Here is a 21,162-nt window from a genome sequence, read left to right as displayed (position 1 = left end):
CCGGCTATACAAAATCGATAGCCTTGCGCACGCCGATCCAGGTTTTTAGCAGATACGCGCGGCTCCGTGCGTATCTACTAAAATCCAGCGTACTTTTGTTTGCGCCTGGAGCGCCTGGAGCGCCTGGAGCGCAAACAAAAGTAGGCCTATTCGCGGAGTATGAAAATCCGCCCCATACTGCACAAAGCGTTATCAGCAGGGTGCCGGGTCTCCCCCACCCAGAACTGACTTGTAAAACATCAACTCGCTTTATCATCAATTCTATTATAGATTCTGTTTTTGTTTTTTTTATAACTCACTTCCTTCTTGTGATGGAAGACAGCAGCCATCTCATCCGTGTGATCGACATTACTTGAAGCACAGGAAATTAAGCAATCTCTGCTCATCTCTTCCAGCTGCCTAAGTGAATGCTGGTGCTGCAAAATAGCTGTGGCCGCTTTCTGAAGAGAGGACATAATAAAATAATATATCCTTACATTTATCTGGTCTAGAAAGAGAGAGAGGGAGAGAGAGAGACGGAGCGAGGCTTGCAGATGAAAAGCGATATGGACAGGCGCAAAGTAACACACATAAGTAAGAATCATCCAATGGGGTTCCATTTTATAACAGGCCGCATAAATCTGCGGTCGTCACGCGCCTAAGTTATAGCAATTTTCAAAGTGAAATTGCACACCTAAGTTTGAAAATTATTCCAGCAAAAAACTATGGGGCGGATTTTAAGAGCCCTGCTCGCCTAAATCCGCCCAAATCCGGGCGGATTTAGGCGAGCAGGGCCCTGCGCGCCGGTGAGCCTATTTTACATAGGCTCACCGGCGCGTGCAGACCCCGGGACTCGCGTAAGTCCTGGGGTTCTCCGAGGGGGGCGTGTCGGGGGCGGGCCCGAACCGCGCTGCGTTTAGGGGGCATGCCGGGAGCGTTTCGGGGGCGGACCCGGAGGCGTGGTTACGGCCCGGGGGGCGTGGCCGCGCTCTCTGGACCCGCCCCCAGGTCGCGTCCCGGCGCACAGGAGGCCCGCTGACGCGCGGGGATTTACGCCTCCCAGTGGGAGGCGTAAATCCCCCGACAAAGGTAAGGTGGGGGCTTAGACAGGGCCGGGTGGGTTAGGTAGGGGAAGGTGAGGGGAGGGCAAAAGGAAGTTCCCTCCGAGGCCGCTCCGATTTCAGAGCGGCCTTGGAGGGAACGGGGGTAGGCTGCGCGGATCGGCGCGCGCCGGCTGTACAGAATTGATAGCCTTGCGCGCGCCGATCCAGGATTTTAGTGGATACGCGCGGCTCCGCGCGTATCTACTAAAATCCAGCGTACTTTTGCTTGCGCCTGATGCGCCAGCAAAAGTAGGCCTATTCGCATAGTTTGAAAATCTACCCCTATGTGTACACGATGACACCTATACAGCAAGCGTAGTTTTCCTTAAAGAATTTAGGCACATATTTTTCAAAACATAAGTAATTTCTCTCTCTCTCTCTCTCTCTCTACAGGAAGAGGGATAAATATATAGATGAGAAGGATAATTTTCAAACCTAGATAAAAAGCACGCTTACCCACGGAAAAACGCCTTTTGAAAATTTCCCCTCGCACATTCTCCTACACACACACCTGTGGTACGAGAAGCTAAACCGTCCTGCACCTGCACCCGCACCTATTGCCTAGACCAGTGGTTCCCAACCCTGTCCTGGGGACCCCCCCCCCCCGGCCAGTCAGGTTTTCAGTAGTATAGAGCACATATTCAGTGTGGATATCCTGTAAACCTGACTGGCTGAGAAGTCCCCAGGACAGGGTTGGGAACCACTGGCCTAGACACTGCCCCCACCCCCTGGCCAGGCAACACCCACCCTTCTGCTTATATCTGGGAGGTCATGAATGCCCGTCTGCTGCTCCAAGCTAGGCAACCTTGCCGCTCCAACATGGAAGCTGGCCACGGCTGTACAGACCGTCCCCCGTAAGTCGGCTTTGTCGTCAGCTCCCTCTTTTGATGTTCTTACAGGTAACCTGCCACGTGCCTTTCCATATCTACATCAAAACCCAGGCCCATCCCCATTTCTATAATTTTTGAACCCATTCTGAAGCTTCTCCCTGTTCCCTCTGTTTGCAATCTCAAAAAACAATTTGTTCTCTTATCAAAGTGCCACCCCGGATCAAAATGGCGAGAGCTTATTGGCAAGCAGTCACTGGCAGCTTCATTATAAATCAGTACCGCTTCCTAGGGCTATCCATTAATTTCAGAGCAGATCTGTGGTGCTCGGTACACATTACTCAGTAATAATTATTTAAACGAAGGAAGTAAGGCTTAGGAGATGCCACTGAAATAGATCAATTACTCAGTTCTGGTTCAATGTGCATCTTTTTCTGCTACTCTATCTATCCTGTGTTTTAAGCCAGAAATCCATCTCTTCTTGTATTCTAAAGATTCTCTTTATATTTGTTTCATAAATCAGAGTTTTGGGGGGGGGTTTTTTTGCTGTCTACGCTGTTGTGAAACCTGATCACCAAATAGCAGGAATTTGACGCTGCTGTGAAATAACTGATTATATGTTCTTAATACACAGCACGGCCCGTGCATTCCTGCTGCCACCTTAATGGTCTTCAATCCAGTGAACTCTGCGACCTTATGTGAATTGCCTTTCAGAATATCCTACTAAGTCTATCTCAGAAAAGTCTATCTCAGATAAGTCTATCTCAACAAAAGAAATCGTAACTCTGACACTGTGCAACAATTGAAAATGCAGAGGAGCTTAACACCAACCTTCAGTTCACCATGGAGCTCAGGTTGCCTGCTGGCAAAAGCTCGGTGCAGCAAGCACTCTGTAAGGCTCTCTTTACCGGGGCTGTAATTTACGAGGGTTGTTCCAGATCTCACTTCGGCACTCAACCAAGGCACTGTCTCAGAGGCTGCCAGGTAAAGTCTAAACTGGTCCGAGCAAAGCAGCCTGTGGCCGTTGAAGGAAATAACATCCGACAGACCTGTTAACGGAGGCAGGAGGATGGTTATTTCATGCATGCCCCAAAATGACTTCGGCTACGGTGGAACTAGATTAAAACGGAACCTGCTTTAGGGCCTGATCGGCGAGATCAAGCCAACGCTAGGCTCCAAAACGCACCTTTTAAAGACAGTGGAGTGACAAAAGGATGGATTCTGTCTCACTCATTGCTTCATTTTGCATCTCCGTCCTGTTGCGGCACAAAAAACAAATTAAAGTAAAATGAGCATGGGAAGTTTCAACAGAGGTGTGAAATGGTCCCCTCCCTTCTCTCCCCCACCCTCACCCCCAGAACATGCCCATTCATTTGCACAAATTATAGATTTTTACTGGATCGTACGGCGTAAGGGTTGTTTTTTTTTTTTTTTTTAATTTTCCTCTCAATAAAGAAACATAACTGGGAGGACCTGGGTTTGGTTCTTGGATCAGGTCTTCCATTCTTTTGTGTTGGCCAGGGCTGAGGATGCGGTGGAGGATCCGACGGAGCGCACCGTTAGCCGGCATTTGGACGCGCGTTTTCGATGCGCTAGCTTTACCCCTTATTCAGTAAGGTAATAGCGTGTCCAAAACGTGCGTCCAACCCCCCCAAACCTAATAGCGCCCGCAACATGCAAATGCATGTTGATGGCCCTATTAGTTATTCCCGCGCGATTCAGTAAGTAAAATGTGCAGCCAAGCCGCACATTTTACTTTCAGAAATTAGCGCCTACCCAAAGGTAGGCGTTAATTTCTCCAGGCACCGGGAAAGTGCACAGAAAAGCAGTAAAAACTGCTTTTCTGTGCACCCTCCGACTTAATATCATGGCGATATTAAGTCGGAAGTCCCGAAAGTTACAAAAAGTTAAAAATAAAAATAAAAAAAAATGTAAAATCAGCCTGGCGTCCGGTTTCCAGACCCCGTGGCTGTCAGCGGGCTCGAGAACCGATGCCGGCAAAATTGAGCGTCGGCTGCCAAACCCGCTGACAGCCACCGCTCCTGTCTAAAAAGAGGCACTAGGGACGTGCTAGTGTCCCTAGCGCCTCTTTTTGCCACGGGCCCTAATTTAAATAAATTAATTTAGTGAATCGTGCGCTCTCCTGCAATTTTACTGTATCAGCCCGTTAGCCCGGTCATCACAGCCACAGCCCTCACTCAGGCCATGCACTAGAGCTCATTCCAGAAGCCTCCAATTGAGGGTCCTAAATCCAGACATTAAAGTGCTGTCTTTGAACAATAAGTGGCACTCCCTCCCCCTTCCCCCTAGGACCTGTGAACTCTGCCTCCACCGCATCCTCAGCCCTGGCCAAGAACCAAACCCAGGTCCTCCCTGTTATGTTTCTTTATTGAGAGGAAAATTAAAAAAAAAAACAAAAAACAACAACCCTTATGCCGTACGATCCAGTAAAAATCTATAATTTGTGCAAATGAATGGGCATGTTCTGGGGGTGAGGGTGGGGGAGAGAAGGGAGGGGACCATTTCACACCTCTGTTGAAACTTCCCAAGTTCATTTTACTTTAATTTGTTTTTTTGTGCCGCAACAGGCCGGAGATGCAAAATGAAGCGATGAGTGTTATCCACCCTGCTGCACCAGGCCCTGAGCTGCACTAGTGCCTCTGCCCTTTGCTGCTGCACCAAGGTTTTGGGTTTTGTTTTTTTTTATTTGCGAACAAAATGGTCAGTTTTGTTTTGGTTTTTTACATATTCTTCTAAATCTCTCAATACTCTTTAGATTAATGACAAGCTTAGTTCCTTTACCGTCCTCACTATAATAGCTCCACGCTCTCTCTCTAAAACAAAAATACCTAGAACAAATGAATGGCAATACTGTACTGCAGCATGCAAACTAACACCACACTAGCATTATTGTATCTTTTTAGTTTATTAGATGTGACCAAAGAAAAATGATATGGAGACCAAAAGCACTGGAGATATTCAGTACCATTCCTATTGCACTGGGGTTGGAGGACAATAAAAACATCCTGAAGCCGTCACCCCCGATACTCTCTTCTCCCCGCCCCCCCCCCCCCAAAACATGTGTGGCTGAGGAGCTTGGTGAAGAAAGTCCTACAGTGCTATAGAGTTTATATCCACAAGCATTATTATGAGTGCATCATTTCACAGTCGATGGCTGAAAGTGTAATAAGAGTCTGACTAGCCGTGCCATGACCTCCAGCTGGCAATACAATGCCTCTTTAATAGCTAACTCAACACAAGAATGTTTTTCCTAGACCAGCTGCGTGCGCTCTTGCGGCTTTTTTTTTTGTTTGTTTGTTTTGTTTTTTTTTTATTAACTGCTGAAAAGGCTACACACCACCTCCTCCCTGTTCTATCTCTACATCACCGCTAGCATGTCAAAGATAGACACTGATGGACGGACATTTCCAAAATATGCTTACCCGGGTAAAGGGGACCAAGAATTGCCCACTCTTTTCCCCCGGGTAAAAGTTACCACGCGGGCCAGAGACGCTGAATGCACACTGCACGCGTATTCATCCCTTAATATGAGGTCTTACTCGGGTAGGACCGGCTGAATCACGATAAGGAGATTTTCAGTTCCCTAACGTTTATGCCTCCTTTTACCCCACATAAGTGAAAAGTCACTCCAGGGGGAGTAGGCGATCGGAGGATACGGCTGGAAAATTATCTTCGTGCATTTAAGTCTCAAAAATACACATGCGCTATTAACGACACGGTTCAACAGTGCGTTAAGTATCTGCGCTTACTCTTTCCTCCATAACAAGCCGGTATTCAAACGTGGCACACGCAGGTTCTCCTCCTCCTCTTTGGTTCTGCGCAGGCTGAAAAGCACACGTGCGCTTTCAAAGATAAGGCCCCCCCCCAGTTCATTGAAAATACACCTCGGAGCATTCAGACACTTGGGGCCCAATGTAAGAAGCAGCATGGGTGAAACTCTGCGCTGAAATTCAGAGTACAGTTTTTTTTTAACCTAAAAAAATTAACTCCCGATGCAATAGGTAAATAGTATGCTAATGTGTCAGGAGTGAATGTGTGCTCAGCCTTTTTTGCACGGGTTGAGCACACATTTTCACTCCAGCAGAAAAAAAAAAAAGGAGTCTCTGGGGATAGAGAAATACCTACAGTACCTGAATGTAAACCGGTGTGATATCTCAATTGAGATTGAATGTCGGTATATAAAAAAAAAAAAAAAAAAAAAATTTCATGATTTATGTGCACACAAATAGGAGCTTTTCCGTGGCAGAAAATCCCAGCTACAGGTCCCAGCACCGGAACTCCAGCTTCTGACCATAGACTAACATTGGTCCTGGAAACTTTATTCCACCTCTGATTAGGAGTTAAGTTTCCAGGGCTAACAAAACATGAGGTATGCGGTGCACCTCTGCACATTGTGGAGTAGAGGCAAACGCCATCATTAGCGTGGGATTTCCATGCCAGGCCTCTAACTTGTACGCACAGGGGCGGATTTTCAGAGCCCTGCTCGCGTAAATCCGCCCAAAACCGGGCGGATTTACGCGAGCAGGGCCCTGCGCGCCGGGAAGCCTATTTTACATAGGCCTCCCGGCGCGCGCAGAGCCCCGGGACTCGCGTAAGTCCCGGGGTTCTCGGAGGGGGGCGTGTCGGGGGGCGGGCCCGATCGTCGCGGCGTTCCGGGGGCGTGTCGGCAGCGTTTTGGGGGCGGGTACGGGGGCGTGGCTACGGCCCGGGGGGGGGGCGTGGCCGCGCCCTCCGTACCCGCCCCCAGGTCGCGGCCCGGCGCGCAGCAGGCCCGCTGGCGCGCGGGGATTTACGTCTCCCTCCGGGAGGCGTAAATCCCCCGACAAAGGTAAGGGGGGGGTGTAGACAGGGCCGGGTGGGTGGGTTAGGTAGGGGAAGGGAGGGGAAGGTGAGGGGAGGGCAAAGGAAAGTTCCCTCCGAGGCCGCTCCGAAATCGGCCTCGGAGGGAACGGGGGGAGGCAGCGCGGCTCGGCGCGCGCAGGCTATACAAAATCGATAGCCTTGCGCGCGCCGATCCAGGATTTTAGTGGATACGCGCGGCTCCGCGCGTATCTACTAAAATCCAGCGTACTTTTGCTTGAGTCTGATGCGCAAGCAAAAGTAGGCTGATCGCGCTTCTTTTAAAATCTACCCCACATTGTTGTGCACAAAACTTCTTGCTGCACAGGCAGTATTTTGTGCACAAAAATGTATGCACAAGTGTGGGTTAAACCGTGTGCTCTGCAGAACGCTGCTGATTAGATTTGCCCCTTGGATACTATAATGACTGCACTACACCAAGAGCAAATTAGAAAAGAAAAGCTGCACATTCCTCATATGATGAAGTTGGATGACCATTAACGATTACAAAGCGGCATAACCCTAATGTCCGAACTCAGAGGATCTGTGAGCAGTGCTCCCCTCCCACCAGCAGGAGCCCTCAGTGGGCCATGTTCCCTCCAAGCCCTATGGCTTAGAATTCCTGTTGGCAGCCATGTTCCTTGCACTGCCACATCTTAAAAGTCTGCCTCTGTGTGTGTCCATATCTGGTCCTGTTGTGGTTCTCTGTTCCTCTAGCCCTTGTATATGGCCTTATAGCTCTGGTCCTGTATCTAGCCCTCTTTTTGTTTTTTTGTTTTTCTTTTAGCCCTAGCTTTGAGGCCTTCTTGTTCTGTCCTATTTGATTGACTTTGTCTGTCTGGCCACAGTGTGTGTGGCCTTCTGGATCTGTCCTGGTTTTGGTTCTTGTTTGTACTGGCCCCAGTTTGTGGCCTTCTGGCGTTTTGTTCGTCCTGTGTCTGTCTAGTCCTGGTTTTGTTCTGTCTTGTTTCGTGGGCTCCCTTTGGTTTCCTGCCTCAGAACCAGCCTAGCCCTGTCCTAGTGTGTGCCTTTTAGTCCTTGTGTGAGCCACCTCCTGCTAAGTCCTGCTGGCCATCAAAACCTGAAGGCTCAACCCGAGGGGGGGAGATCGCCGGTATAGGCAGAAGATCCTGGTGCCAGGCCAGCCCTGTCCTGCACAAGCCTGGTCTTTCTGGATCCAGCTCTGGGGGTTATGAAACGCTGGCAGCCATGCCATCACACGAACAACAGTCATCTTTCTCCACCGCCCTCCTCTGCCTCCTCCACCAAAGCCTCAGAAAGTTAAACTTTACATGTTTCTTCACTGTAGTGATTACCGCTTTTGATATATGCAGCACAAAAAGAATGGCCCCATGGAGATTTTAAATTGTTCATCAGTAGGATAGAGCACAGTCATTAAACCAGAAGGAACAAATCTGCGCTATTCAAGTCAATCTGACTCCTTTGTACTCTGATACATAAATAAGATTCAAAATGTAAAGCAGCAATCTATTGGAAAAAAAAAGCCCTTTCAAATGAACAACTTCTATATACAATACTGTCACCTTTATAATGAGACTTGGAAGAAAGTATATGACCAAAGGTCGGCAACAAATCAGTAATGGCCCAATTTCTTTTATATTATTGCCTAATTATGCAGTGCTGCTCTTGCTGGAACTACATTTAGGTAAGCGGCATGACAAAAAGAAAGAAAATAGCACACGGCGGTTTTTGTCATTCCAGGCTTTTCCTTCAAATAAAATGGAACCTTAGCAGAAAATTGCAATTAACGAGCAAGCAGGGTCCTACCTACTGCCAACTGACCTTGCTGAATTTTCTGCTCGGTCAACGCGCCGAAGTGATGAATGAGAGGCAGCAGCAAACCGTCCCATGCTTTGCTGTAGTTGTAAAGGAGAAGGTTGTGGCCAGTCGTAATGGCCTTCTCAATCGGCGCCAAAACACTTTTGTCCTGCCTAAGAGAAAAGACAAAAAAAAAAAAAAGCAGTTTAGACCAAGGGCTCGGAAGACTTTGCCAGCGATCCAAGCAGTTAAAGGCTATATTCTAGCCAAGTAATGAAAAGTGAGATTTCCTTAACATATTAGGCATTGGTGAATTTCTTGAAGCTCAGCCCTCCGCTTTCCCTGTATCACACTCCCTTCCTTGAAGGGTGAGGAAAAGGAGATAAAAAAGGTCAAAACCTTGGATCCTGGTAGAGACTTGAAGCAGGTGGAAGTCGAGGGGGAGGGGGGGCATGGTCAGATTTCAGTTTAATTGGTTCATCTTTACAGATGAGATTTTTTTTTCTCCCTTACTGCAAGACAATTAATTCAGACAGCCTTATTTTTGAAAAATTCGAGACACCCCAGGATACGGTCTCAGCAACTGTCCTCACCTTTCTTAAGGCAGATTAGTTAAGGAGCTACAGTAAATATTAAAAAAAAATAAAGAAATAAAATAAAGAAACAAAAAGATGAAGACCCATTGAATCAACTATATTTTCAGAAGACTTGCCACAGGCAAAAATGGAGGAAACCCTTTCAAAATTGGTCATTGTTGAAAGTTCATGAAGCTTACTCTTGAATGCCAAGTATTTATTTATTTAAATGACTTGAATTCCACCAATCTGCAAATCTTGGTGGATAACAATACATACACAGCATAAATAAGCCTCCCTGCAAGTCACTGAGGGAATTTAAGAGGGAAAAGCCAGGGAAAAGAAACAGGCTTTGAGCCTTTTCCTAAAGCACATCAGGTCTGTTTCTTCCCTTAACTCTTCCGGTAAGCTATTCCACAGAGAAAGGCCTGCAATTCTAAACATCCTATTTCTAGATTCAGAGAGAGACGTAACCCTTAAAGAGGGGATTTCTAAGAGATATTGAGAAGATGCCCGGAGTGTCCGGCCTGGTTAGTAATTGTGTATTGTGGATGCAGTACAAGGCAGGGCCTGATTGTGCTGGGATTTAAAAACCAGGGCGAGTGCTTTCAATATAATCCACAATTGGACAGGTAGCCAATCCAGGGTGCCTAAAGCAGGAGAAAAATATTCCCGAGGGGCTACCCCACTGATCAAACTAGCATCAGAATTTTGTATCGGTGAAAGAGATTTCAAATATGAAGAAGGAAGCCCCCCAAGAAAACGAACATGACAGTAATTGAGAATAGACAGATTCAAGGTTTGTATAACAGTGCAGAAATCAGCCTAAATAAGAGGAAGGAGGAGGAGGGTCACCTTGAAACAACCTCTTAGTAAGATAACGGGGGAAGTGTTTAAAGGGAAATGGGTGATGGGAGGCGGGGACCAGGGTCAATTTTTAATATCCCACCTTGTTTTACAATGTACACAGGCACTTTTAGTCCCTATATATTGCAGTCAGTTTTCAAAAGGAAAACCATGCTACGTCGGCCGGCCACAGGCTCCGTGGCCAGCCTCTCTCACCTCCTAGGGCGGCCCCCACAATGCGGAGGGAGCACCCTCGGCGCTGCCCTCCTCTCCGCAGCACGGTGGAGATGCCGCCGCCGTTCCCCTTCTGGGCCTGCATCGCGGCCGATTCGCCACCGCCGAATTCCTCCTTCTTCCGGGTTACCCCTGGCGCGCGCCCCTTCGCTTGATTTAAAGGGCCCGCGATGCGCTAGGGCTGCCGATCCCCACAGATGATGTCACTCGCCTGGCCCTATTTAAGGAAAGCTCTGACAGTCAGAGCTTGCCTTTGCAACAGGTTCCCTCGCTTCCTATTGCCTCCAGGCTATTCTACAAGTTCCCGAGTTCTTCACCTTTGGACTGCTTTCCGAACCTCGACCATTGCTTTGTTTGACTACGCCTGCCTTCTCCGTGCCCTGACCATCACCTCCATTGACTACGATTGACTTCTCCGTGATCTGACCTCAGCACCGTTTGTCTCAGCCCCTGGATAGCCGCCGGCCCTGACTCTAGCCTGTTCTTCGACGCCTCTTCAGCTTACTCCCTGGACGCGGCTGACTCAGGCTTCTGCCTGCCCTTGCTCAAGCGCCCCTGTCTGCCTCCGTTCCATAGGCGCTCGGGTATCCAGGACATCGCCCTGTTCAGAGTAAGACGGAACCATCTTCCACCTGCTGTCTTCGGGCTGAACCAGACTTCCCTTGACTTACCCCGAGGCCCACCTAAGTCCTGCTGGCTCCAGCACCCAAAGGCTCAACTTGTGGGGAACGAGGGCTGGTATAGCCCACTCCGCCTGCCGACGGTGGGGACCTGTAGGTCCCTACCTACGGGTTGCGTCAACCCCACCTCGGCCCAAGGGTCCACCTCCAACGCAACAAAACACTTGTATTGTCTGCCATTGGACAAAAAAAAAACTTAGCAAGCGCTTATATAGTGTCAATGCACCTCACAACTGCAATTTGTACAAGCGACTGCATGTGGAGGGGAGCAAAATAGCACACATACATTTATATAACAAATATACCTGCACTGTTCCATTCTCCAAATCTAAACATGCCCACAGGAAAGCCTTTTTCTTTTTTTTTTCTTTTTTTTTTTTAAACAGGGCTAAATCTATGTGCACCGCAGAAGCATGAATGTACTTTCATCTGAAAAGCAATTTTCAGACAGGCGACTCTAAAAATTGCTGTCAATATTTTACCTGCTAACTGACAATTACTCAGTACTCCCTACATCCGTTTCAATATACATTAAGAGGTAGGTTTTAAAAAATGCGCGCACGTGTCCATGCGTGTGCGGTTCCCGGCACGCGCACATGGACACGCCGATTTTATACCATGCACGCATCACTGCGCACGTTATAAAATACGATACCCGTGAGCACATGCATGCCCAATTTTATTCTGGCGCATGTATGTGCAGGCGGGTTGCGACTCTTGCGCGCGCAAGGGGGGATTTTCTAAAACAACGCGTGGCAACATGATCGGGCCATTCCCAATTCTCTCCCAGTCCACTCCAATTAAGAGCGGACTGGGAGGCAATTTCCCTAACCCCTACTCTTCCTCCCTTTTCTCCTCTCCTCCCCGACCCCTAATCCCCCCCCAACTATTCACAATTTTTTTGTTTTAGTATTTACTTCCTCTTTGGAGATCAAGTAAGTTCCATGCGCCAGCCAGCTGCCAGCACGTGCTTCCCCGGGACAGGGCCTAACTGCCGCTGCCCACCCCCTTTCACAGACCCCGGCACTTCCGCGCGTACCGGGAGATATGCACGTGGTCAGGCTATTCCAAAAATTGCACTCGGCCCACGCACGGCCCAGCCACGCACATATCACCTGGTATTTGTGTGGCGCCAGGCTTTAAAAATTTACCCTTAGGGTTTTAAAAAAAAAAAAGCACTTTAGCATTTAAAGGGAAACTTGGTAGTTTCAAGGCTCCATTTAAAAATAGTGTAAAAAAAGTGCCTTTGCTACAACCGCATTATGTAGTTGAATAATTGCTCCCTGATGATTTGGAGATTTTGTGAAAGATACGAAACTAGCACATTAAGAGCAATGGTTTATGGCCTAATGCCAAAAAATGATGCAAAGTATATAATTATACAATACCAGGAATTTTATATGCAATTAACTAGCAGGGACCCACAAAATATTTGGAGTAAAAAAAATATCATCTTTATTATAATAATTCTTTTGTAACTACAGGATTCCTAGTTATTCTTTTACCAAAGACTTTATTACAATCAAAACTTCAGGGGAGAAGAGATCCCTCCCTCAGCTCCAGTCCTCTTTCTCCCTATTTCAACCCCCATCCCTGGTAACCTCTCAAATACACACGTCCCCCTGGCATCAAGCTCCTTCTCTCATGTGCCCCTGGTGCTGATCCCTCCTATCCTCTTCTCACACAGATATACTGGGCCCGTCCTCTCTCACTCTTCCCTCCAGCTGATCCCTTCTCTCAACCCCCAAGACAATCCCTACTGACTCTTCCCTCCCCCCTTCATCTCCCTTCAAACCCTTTAGCAGTTCTCATCCTCCTCCTCCCACTCCTCCCACCACTGATACTCTCTCTCTCACTTTCCCCTACACCAGCGATCCGCTCTTGATACATCCGGCATCCACGGCCTATGCAGCACCCAAGACACCTGTCACTATCCTGGTGGCACACCAGCCGCAGCCCTGCACTGCCCCCAAATGCATAATGTGGCCAACGTCGTGGACCTCACTTCTGCTGCCGTCACAATACCGTCACTGCCACCATGGCACCAAGTAGGGCATGAACAGTAAATCTGAGAAACTGAGATCAGATTCAGCAAACCCTGGGCTTATAAATGAGCTTCATTCCTGACGAGGTATGTGCAAAATTAACACATTTGGAGGTATTACCCTGCACAGAAACTACGATAGCGCCAGATCCCCCAGCATACCTATTGTAGACTGCCTCTACAGCAGTGCAGCCTGTTCCCCCAGTGACGTAGCCCACCTTGCCATCGCTCATTACTGGTGATCCTGCCTCTGATGCAGCTCACTCTGGTCTCACAATCCCATAGCCCGAGCTGGCCTAAAGCTGCAGTCTGACTCTGTGGCTGCACCTCAGCAGGCACATGCATTTTCAAGACCGATAAAAGCTGCCTATTATTATAACAGAGGACCCCGACACCTTCTGGCCACTGTGCTGGTATTGCAGCCTCTCATGTTTCCCAGACAGAGTATTATTGTAATAAATATTTCCTTTGAATTCATTAAAACACAATTGCTTAAAAAAACCACACATGAATTTTAATACATTTCATATATGCACAGTGAAGACAATTCAATGATGCCTCATGCCGTGATGCTGGTGCTCCCCAGGAACGTCAAACAGCAAAACAGCTTATTGACCTATCCAATTCAAAAGACCACCTCAGGATGAAAAAGGCTGAGGAACAGAATAAAAACTGACCTTTGTTTGCTTTTAAATACAGTTAACTCCCCGGTGTGGTATTCAGCGCCCGGCAATTGAAATACAAGTCTTTAGGTACCTGACGTCTCACACACTAGAAAGATCCAGAGCAGCCCACTGGCCCCTCTCTAGAGACAGCTACTAAGATATCTTTTATTTATTTATTTTAAATGCACATGTTTTTACTCTGCAGCATACAGAGCTGACTCAGAGGCAGGAGAGGAATCATGTTTTACCACCGGGAATTCAAGGACTGGGGAGCAGAACTTTGAGGTAAAAGAAGAAATGTTTTATAACAGGCTTCCTTAGGTAAATTACAGAGGACGAATACAGGCCCGTCTTCTCTCGTTTCCCACTATTTATCAGTCATTGCCGTGAAGTCCATATTCGTCCATTACTATACATCCTTGGCAGCCAGGTCTTCATTTTCTAACCTACCATGACACTCTCCTTTCTTCCCTGTTCTCTCTCTATACAGCTCACGTAGTCTAAAGACTTCAGGCTTTGGACTAAGATTTCAAAGAGGATTTATGTGCTTAAGTCCGCTTTTAAAATTTACGAGGGTGCGCAGAACAAGTGCGACATACACAGGCACAAAAATACACCCTGCTTTGGAGTAGGTGTAACTTTGAAAGCACGCACATAAAATATGCATGCACATCTCTCTCCACCCCTTCTCCCCCCAACAAACAACCCCCAAGAATGCCTCTTTGTATTGCACATCATAGCATGCAAGAAATCACTTTTGCGCATACTTTAATGTGCACAAACCCTCCCCCCCACTTCACCCCGCCAGCTAATTTTTAAAAGGCCATTTACGTGCATAAAACCAGGAATTATATGTGTAAAATGGCTTTGGAAATTCAAGCCCTTAAAGTGAAGAAAAAGAGCCATCCACTTTCTGCCTTTGCATGGAAGGTAATAAAGCTTTGAAATCCTGAACAGTCGAGAAAGCTAGGGCAAAGCAGCAGGGAGCACTTTAAAAACAAAATAAGTGGCCTAAACAGAAATTATCATACATAATAACATATTATGGATTCAAGATATTCATCTGTCTGTGGAGGTACAATCCAGCAGTGGCCACATAGTGGTGAAATGCTAATATAATAGATGATACTGTCACCTTCTGGCCACTGCTGGTACTGCGTCCTTTTGCATTTCTTGGATAGACACAAGCACAGGTAAATATGGACATGCACATGGATCCAGCTCAGTGGGGTTGCAGTGCTTGAATCGATGGGATGCCCTTCAAAAGGACTGGTCCTTGCGGCACTGAGCAGGCTGTAGTATTTTCCACATGGTTTTTAAAGTGTTAGATGTAGCTGCAGCAGTGGTAGTGCAGACCCTGCTGAGATGAGCATTGTAATAGGACAAAGAGGACTTGCAGAGGCAAGACTCCACTTGGGGAGGGAGGTCCCATGCGCTACGTCACTTGGACTGCAGTGGGCCCCTCAAGATGGACAAGAGTTGGGCACAGTAGTCAAAAGATGGAGGGAGGGGGGGGGGGTGGGGAGAGGCAGGCTACGCATGAGTCAACAGCAGTTTGGCTGCATCAGAGCCAAGGCAGCGCTTCAAGAGCAGGGAGACTGTGTCAGCCAGCAGTGACAGCTGTGGAGCCATTGAAATGTGTGACTGTCCAGCATGGCGTCAGCAGGCTCCATCAAGCAGCAAGGGCTGCACTGAGGGGTAAGAATGCTGGCTAGACAGAAGGCCATAAATGCAGCACAGGCGGACAGCCCAAGGCTGAGGTACAGAGTTGCTCTTGTGCTGTCAGGTAAAACAGGAAGGAGGGGCCTGGTGCCGAGGGTCAGTACCAAGGCCTGGATTCAGCACTGAGGCCTGAGCCCGGGCCTCCGGTTGCTGCTGCCTAGGTCCTAGCGCTTTAAAAATGACACCATCCACCTGGAGAACAGCACCGAAGTCGCGTCACTTCAGTGCCTTCACCCGGGGCAGATGCTCAGCATTTTGATATATGGCCATAGAAATGTACCAGGCCAAAAAACTGCCCAGGCCTGGCACGGACGCCCAGGCAGTTTTTTTAAATTGTTTCTTTTTTTTTTTTTTTTTTGCTTTGTTTCAGGCTTTATTTTTCCTTGTTTAATTTTTTTTTTTTTTGGTTTGGCAAATGAACTGAACCAAAAAAAAATAAAAAAAATTTAACGAATCAAAAAAAAAAAAAGAAAACAAAACACAAACTGAAAATTTTGGGGCTGCACATCCCTGCACAGAGGTCACATGCAAGGCCCTTAGCAAGTGTTATGACCCCTTGGGTTCATTGCTAACAGTGCCCTTAAGTAACTCCGTTTTCTAAGGATAGAACAGTGTAGGTTAGAGGAGGAGGAGGAACCAGTCAAATGCAGCCCCTCCCTTTGAGGGTGCTGGAAAGACCGTCCCCCTGCTGAGTTAGCAAAAGCTCTCTCCTAGAAGTTAGAGGAAGCCTTTTAGATTTGGCCTTCGTTGTTTTTGGGCCTACCCTTGGACACAGGTATTTCTTGCCTATCCCTTTTGGCCTACTAACTGGCTACCTGGGATTGTATCCTGAGTTGTTTTGGAACTTTTTTTTTTTAAAGAGTTTTCTTTGTAAGAAGACTGTGAGGCTCCTGGGTCTTGATTGAGGTGAAAGGCACGGGGAACCCAAGGAAGCAGAGGAATGCTGCAGAGTCTTCTGACATTAAGATCAGTTTTTTTGGGAAAAGTGACCTTTTTTTGGTGACAAGATCTTGGAGGAAGAGTTTTGCTGCCCCTTCTTCCTGCCCTGTGAAGAAACATCGAGAGCTGCATTGCTCCATGGCTAGCTGGAGGAGGGGGGGGGGAGGGGGGATTATTCTGTCCCAACAAGGATGCCCTTACCCACTTGGGAACCTTATTAATTCAAGCCCTGGATGGTGAGTGTTTCCCTTGCCCCTGGATCAAGTTAGAGAGACCCTTTCACAGATAGTGAGAGAGAAAGAACTGTAACAGCAACCTATGGAAAACGAGTTTATTTGTCGTTGTGCCAGTTCCAGTCAAAGAACACTTTCAGTAAAGACTGTTTTTGGACACTCACCCAGAATCTCCCAAGTTCTTCCGGGGCAAGTACAGCATCCATAAACTGCTATTAATCAATAGGGAATAACCACTGCTTGTTGCCAGCATTAGAAGCATGGGATCTATCTAATGTTTGGGTACTTGCCAGGTACTTGTGCCTTGGATTGGCCACTGTTGGACACAGGATCCTGGGCTTGATGGACCCTTGGTCTGACCCAGTATGGTAAATCTTATGTTCTTATCCACAGTGTTGGGACAAGTGTATCTCCCAGGGAACCAAAAGTAAAGTCACCCCATCTGGGTCTTGAAAGGAAAACCTTTCCCCCACCATCTACAAAGAATCCAGACCCTGGGGAAAAGGAGCTGTAAAAGAGCGAGCCAGAAGTGGTTTCAGCCTCGAAGAGACATTAAAAACTTTTAGGGCCCCATTGGAGTGCAGTAAGCTCCCCGGGATGGGGCTACACATGGCTTTGTTATAGAACAGAACTCTAAAGTTGTCCAGAAGAGAAGGGAGAGCCACAGCTTAATATTATGTTAAAATACAAATAATCGAACACGACTTTTTCGAACATAGCCCAAGTCACTAAAAGGCAGATGTAAAAGTACTTCAAATAGGCCAAGTTAAAGGAGGCCTATGCCCCCAAACAGCATCTACAGTACCTGAATGTAATCCGCTTTGTTGTACACTCTGAAGTGCTGAAAAGCGGAATATAAAAATTTAAATAAATAAATTAAAAAATTTGGATTTTTCTGCTAGTAGGGAAGGAAAACCCATAGATCTGGACTGGTCTGAGCAAGGACAATGAGGAAACAGGGATTCTGCAGAGGGATCATGCTGATGCCGAAACTGTTATAGGAAGGCTAGAGTGCTCCCCTGCGATAATGTGGGCCGGATTTTAAAAGGGTTACGCACATAAGGTACGCGCGTAACCCTTTTAAAATGCCCCTGCGCGCGCCGAGCGCAAGCCCCGAGACGCGCGTAAGTCCCGGGGCTTGCAAAAAGGGGCGGTCAGGGGCGTGGCTAGGGGGCGTGGTGTCAGCTCGGGGGCGTATTCGGGGGCGTGTGGGCGGGTCCAGGGGCACGGTCTGTGTCGGGGCCTGCCGCGCCAGCAGACAGCCGGCACGCGTAAGTTACTACTGCCCGGAGGCAGTAGTAACTTTTCGAATAAAGGTAGGGGGGGGTTTAGATAGGGCCGGGGGGGTGGGTTAGGGAGGGGAAAGTGCGGGGGATTGGAAGGAAAGTTCCCTCCGAGGCCGCTCCGATTTTGGAGCGGCCTCGGAGGGAACAGGCAGCGCACGCAGGGCTCGGCGCGCGCAAGGTGCACAAATGTGCACCCCCTTGCGCGCGCCGACCCCAGATTTTATAAGATACACACGGCTACGCACGTATCTTATAAAATCCAGCGTACTTTTTTTCGCGCCTGGTGCGCGAACAAAAGTACGCGCGTGCGTAGATTTATAAAATCTACCCCTAAGTGTGGGGGATTGAGATTCACAGCCTACAGCAGGACAGTCATCTCTGCCATCGCATAACAATGACGCCTAGCGGTTAGGGTCAGGTTGCAGGTGTTCTGGGTTCCAGAGGGAGCCGTGATCTGAGGCCCCTGGCTGATTATTTCCACGATAGCCAGGCTACATAAAGAGGGGGAAGAGTGGGAGGTATTAAAAAACTATGGGAGGAAAAACCCTGGCCAGCTGCATGTGAAGGTTCCTGACACCACAGCCAAATTGAAACCAGTTCCGATTGAGCTAAAAGCCCAAAAATGCAGGAGAAAATTTTCATACAATGTTAACAGCAACAAAAAAAAAAAATCCTTCCTGGGCTTTGTCTTTAGACAAACAGGGCAGTTAAAAAAAAAAAAAAAAAAACCATAAAAAAAAGTTTCTGCTCTCGTAAAATGAAAATTTCTCCAATCTAACTGCTGAATGTCAAAAGTGACTTGGTGGGTAGAGCGGTAGGGATTTGCCTCTTTACATATGCACAGAACTTGCAGGACCTCAGAATATATGAATTAGCACAGGGCTATACCAAGGTGTCCCGGTCACCCCACAGCCAGTCGGGATTTCAGGATATCCCCCATGAACATGCAAGAGATAAAATCTGCACACACCAGATCTCCAGCATATGCAAATTTAGCTCAAGCACATCCATGGTAGATTTCTTCAAAGCACAACTGGCTGTGGGGACACCAGGACAGTTTTGGGAAGCCCTGAATTAGCAGTTTTGACCCCTCTGTCGGGCACCATTGATTTTGGTTGGATGGTGAGCGGTTGCCAGTCGTTTAAGTAGATCGGACCTTAACTGGTCTCAATTTATATGACATTATCTTGAAAGTCACCCTGTTTACTTTGCAATCTATCTGAGGCAGCTGAGCAGTCACCCAGAGGAGGTGAATTTGGGCTTATGAGTAATAAATTGAGTGCAATAAGTCTTTAAACTGATGCGACAGGGGAATAACAGCAGACATTTTTACTATTTAGCAGCTGTTGTGTGGTACTAATTGGATGCTGCAGAGCACTTTACCATAGATTTGGTGAATACAATGGAGTCAAATGTGCATACAGTCAACACTGAGCACACCACGGCACAAAGGAGAAAGCTGGACATTCAGAACTCGTGCATCAAACTGAGACAAATATTCAAAAGTCCAAAGGGCCTAGATGGGGAATAGACAACATTTTCCAGCCAGTGTTTCTTCACAGATGTCAATACATAGATAAAGACCCCCTTCATCCTTACTAAACATGGACCTGGTTATGATATGGAGAGGTCCAGTGTGGTGCTTCCCCTCCTCTTGGAAAAAAAAGGTCAAAATGGTGTAACCTATTAGAGGAGGGGCAGAGACCCCTAGGGGAAGGAGTTTTTGCTTCTGGGAAGAGAGAAAGAAGAAAAGGCAACCATTTTTCCCTAGTCTTGATTTACTCATTTTGTTTCACCCTGATGAAGGGAGTTGTTAGCTCTCTGAAGTTAGTCAAAAATGTATTAATTGATCCAATAAAAAGGTATCATATATATATAGTTGCAACAATAAACTGCAGAAATAAATACTCTAGATGTTCCCGTGGATACACAAAGGTAAATCTGATTCATTACTTTAACATCGCTGTATGTTTATATCAGTTTTAGTTGTTTTTTTATTTTTGTTTTTTTTTATATATACAAATGTAGTGTAACCCTAAAACAAATAATTTAGTATAAGTACAATAGAAAACCATATAGAAATATCCAATATATTATTTAAAAGATGTTTTTTAATTTACAAAAATTTTCATTCACAAAGGGGTAGATTTTAAAAGCCCTGCGCGCGTAAATCCGGCTGGATTTACGCGCGCAGGGCACTTGCGCGCCGGCGCGCCTGTTTTGCATAGGCCGCCGGTGCGCGCAAAGCCCCGGAACGCCTGTAAGTCCTGGGGCTTTGCTTGGGGGGGCGTGTCGGGGGCGGCGCGGCGTTAGGGGGTGGGTCGAGGGGGCGTGGCAGCGGTCTGTGGGAGGGGCCGGAGACATGACGGCGGTCCGGGGGCGGGGCCGAGTGCTCCGGCACAGCGGCCTGTGCCGGGGCAGGAAGCCTGTGACAGGCGTAACTCAACAAAATAAGGTAGGGGAGGGGGATTTAGTTAGGGCTGGGGGGTGGGTTAGATAGGGGAAGGAAGGGAAAGTTGGGGGGGGACGACAAAAAAAAGTTCCCTCCAAGGCCGCTCCGAAATCGGAGGGAATGGAGGCGGGCTGCGCGGCTCGACGCACGCAGGCTGCCGATTTTGCGCAGCCTTTCGCGCACCAACCCCGGCTACGCGCGTATCTTTTAAAATCCGGCGTACTTTTGTTTGCGCGAACAAAAGTATGTGCACGCGTACTTTTTAAAAATCTGCCCCAAAGTGTAAAAGAGTTGAAAAACCATAATTGTCCCAAAACCATCATGAAACTGTTGTGCTATTATATGGTTCGACCTTCCTCAGTTTCAATCATTTCATTATAGCGCTTTTCACCCTGTACAAAATAAAGCCAGTGTAAACTAACGTTGCTATACAACCACACTTTCAGAGTGACTGTCGCTTATCTCAGAAGCAATTCAATCTGGAAATAAAGTTTGTTCTTTCTATTTGTTTGTTGACCTATATTCCCTGTTTAAGAAGAGAAAGGAAGGAGCTAGGGCTAGAAACTTTCTTTCTAGGAGAAAAGAATAGAGGGAAAGGGAGTGTGCCTCTATCCTGAAAACCGGACATTCACAATGAATATGCATGAGATATACTGTATATTTGCATGCAATGGATGCAGTGCATGCAAATGCACCTCATGTATATTCATTGTGGATAACCAAAAAAACCCAGACTTGATTGTGGCACTCTAGGGCTGCAGTTGGCTATTCCTGCTCTAGTCTAACAGAAGTGAGTGGTGCTCTACAAGGAGTCCCCTGGAGTGTGGTGGGCTGAGAACTCTGCTTACGTAGAGAGGCATGATCTCTGAGTGAACCCTAAAAGTACTACTGAGAGAGAACACTGGCAAAGTGTAAGGAAAAGAGCCAGAAGGTTGATA

The 21,162-nt window shown here is 47.4% G+C and overlaps 1 protein-coding gene across 1 annotated transcript in view; it reads right to left on the bottom strand.

The window, feature by feature from the left end:
- LOC115096908 (dynein beta chain, flagellar outer arm-like) overlaps window positions 1-21,162 on the bottom strand; it is a 630,228-nt gene that overhangs the window by 204,759 nt on the left and 404,307 nt on the right. Inside the window, 3 exon segments of the mRNA XM_029612190.1 lie at window positions 300-440; window positions 2,741-2,958; window positions 8,573-8,721. Coding sequence (XP_029468050.1) covers window positions 300-440; window positions 2,741-2,958; window positions 8,573-8,721 — 508 coding nt within the window.

The sequence above is a fragment of the Rhinatrema bivittatum genome, chromosome 8 (genome assembly GCF_901001135.1).
Source record: "Rhinatrema bivittatum chromosome 8, aRhiBiv1.1, whole genome shotgun sequence".
NCBI classification, from domain to species: domain Eukaryota; kingdom Metazoa; phylum Chordata; class Amphibia; order Gymnophiona; family Rhinatrematidae; genus Rhinatrema; species Rhinatrema bivittatum.
Note: the sequence above shows the minus strand (reverse complement) of the source record. Positions and strands in the feature narration are given on the sequence as shown.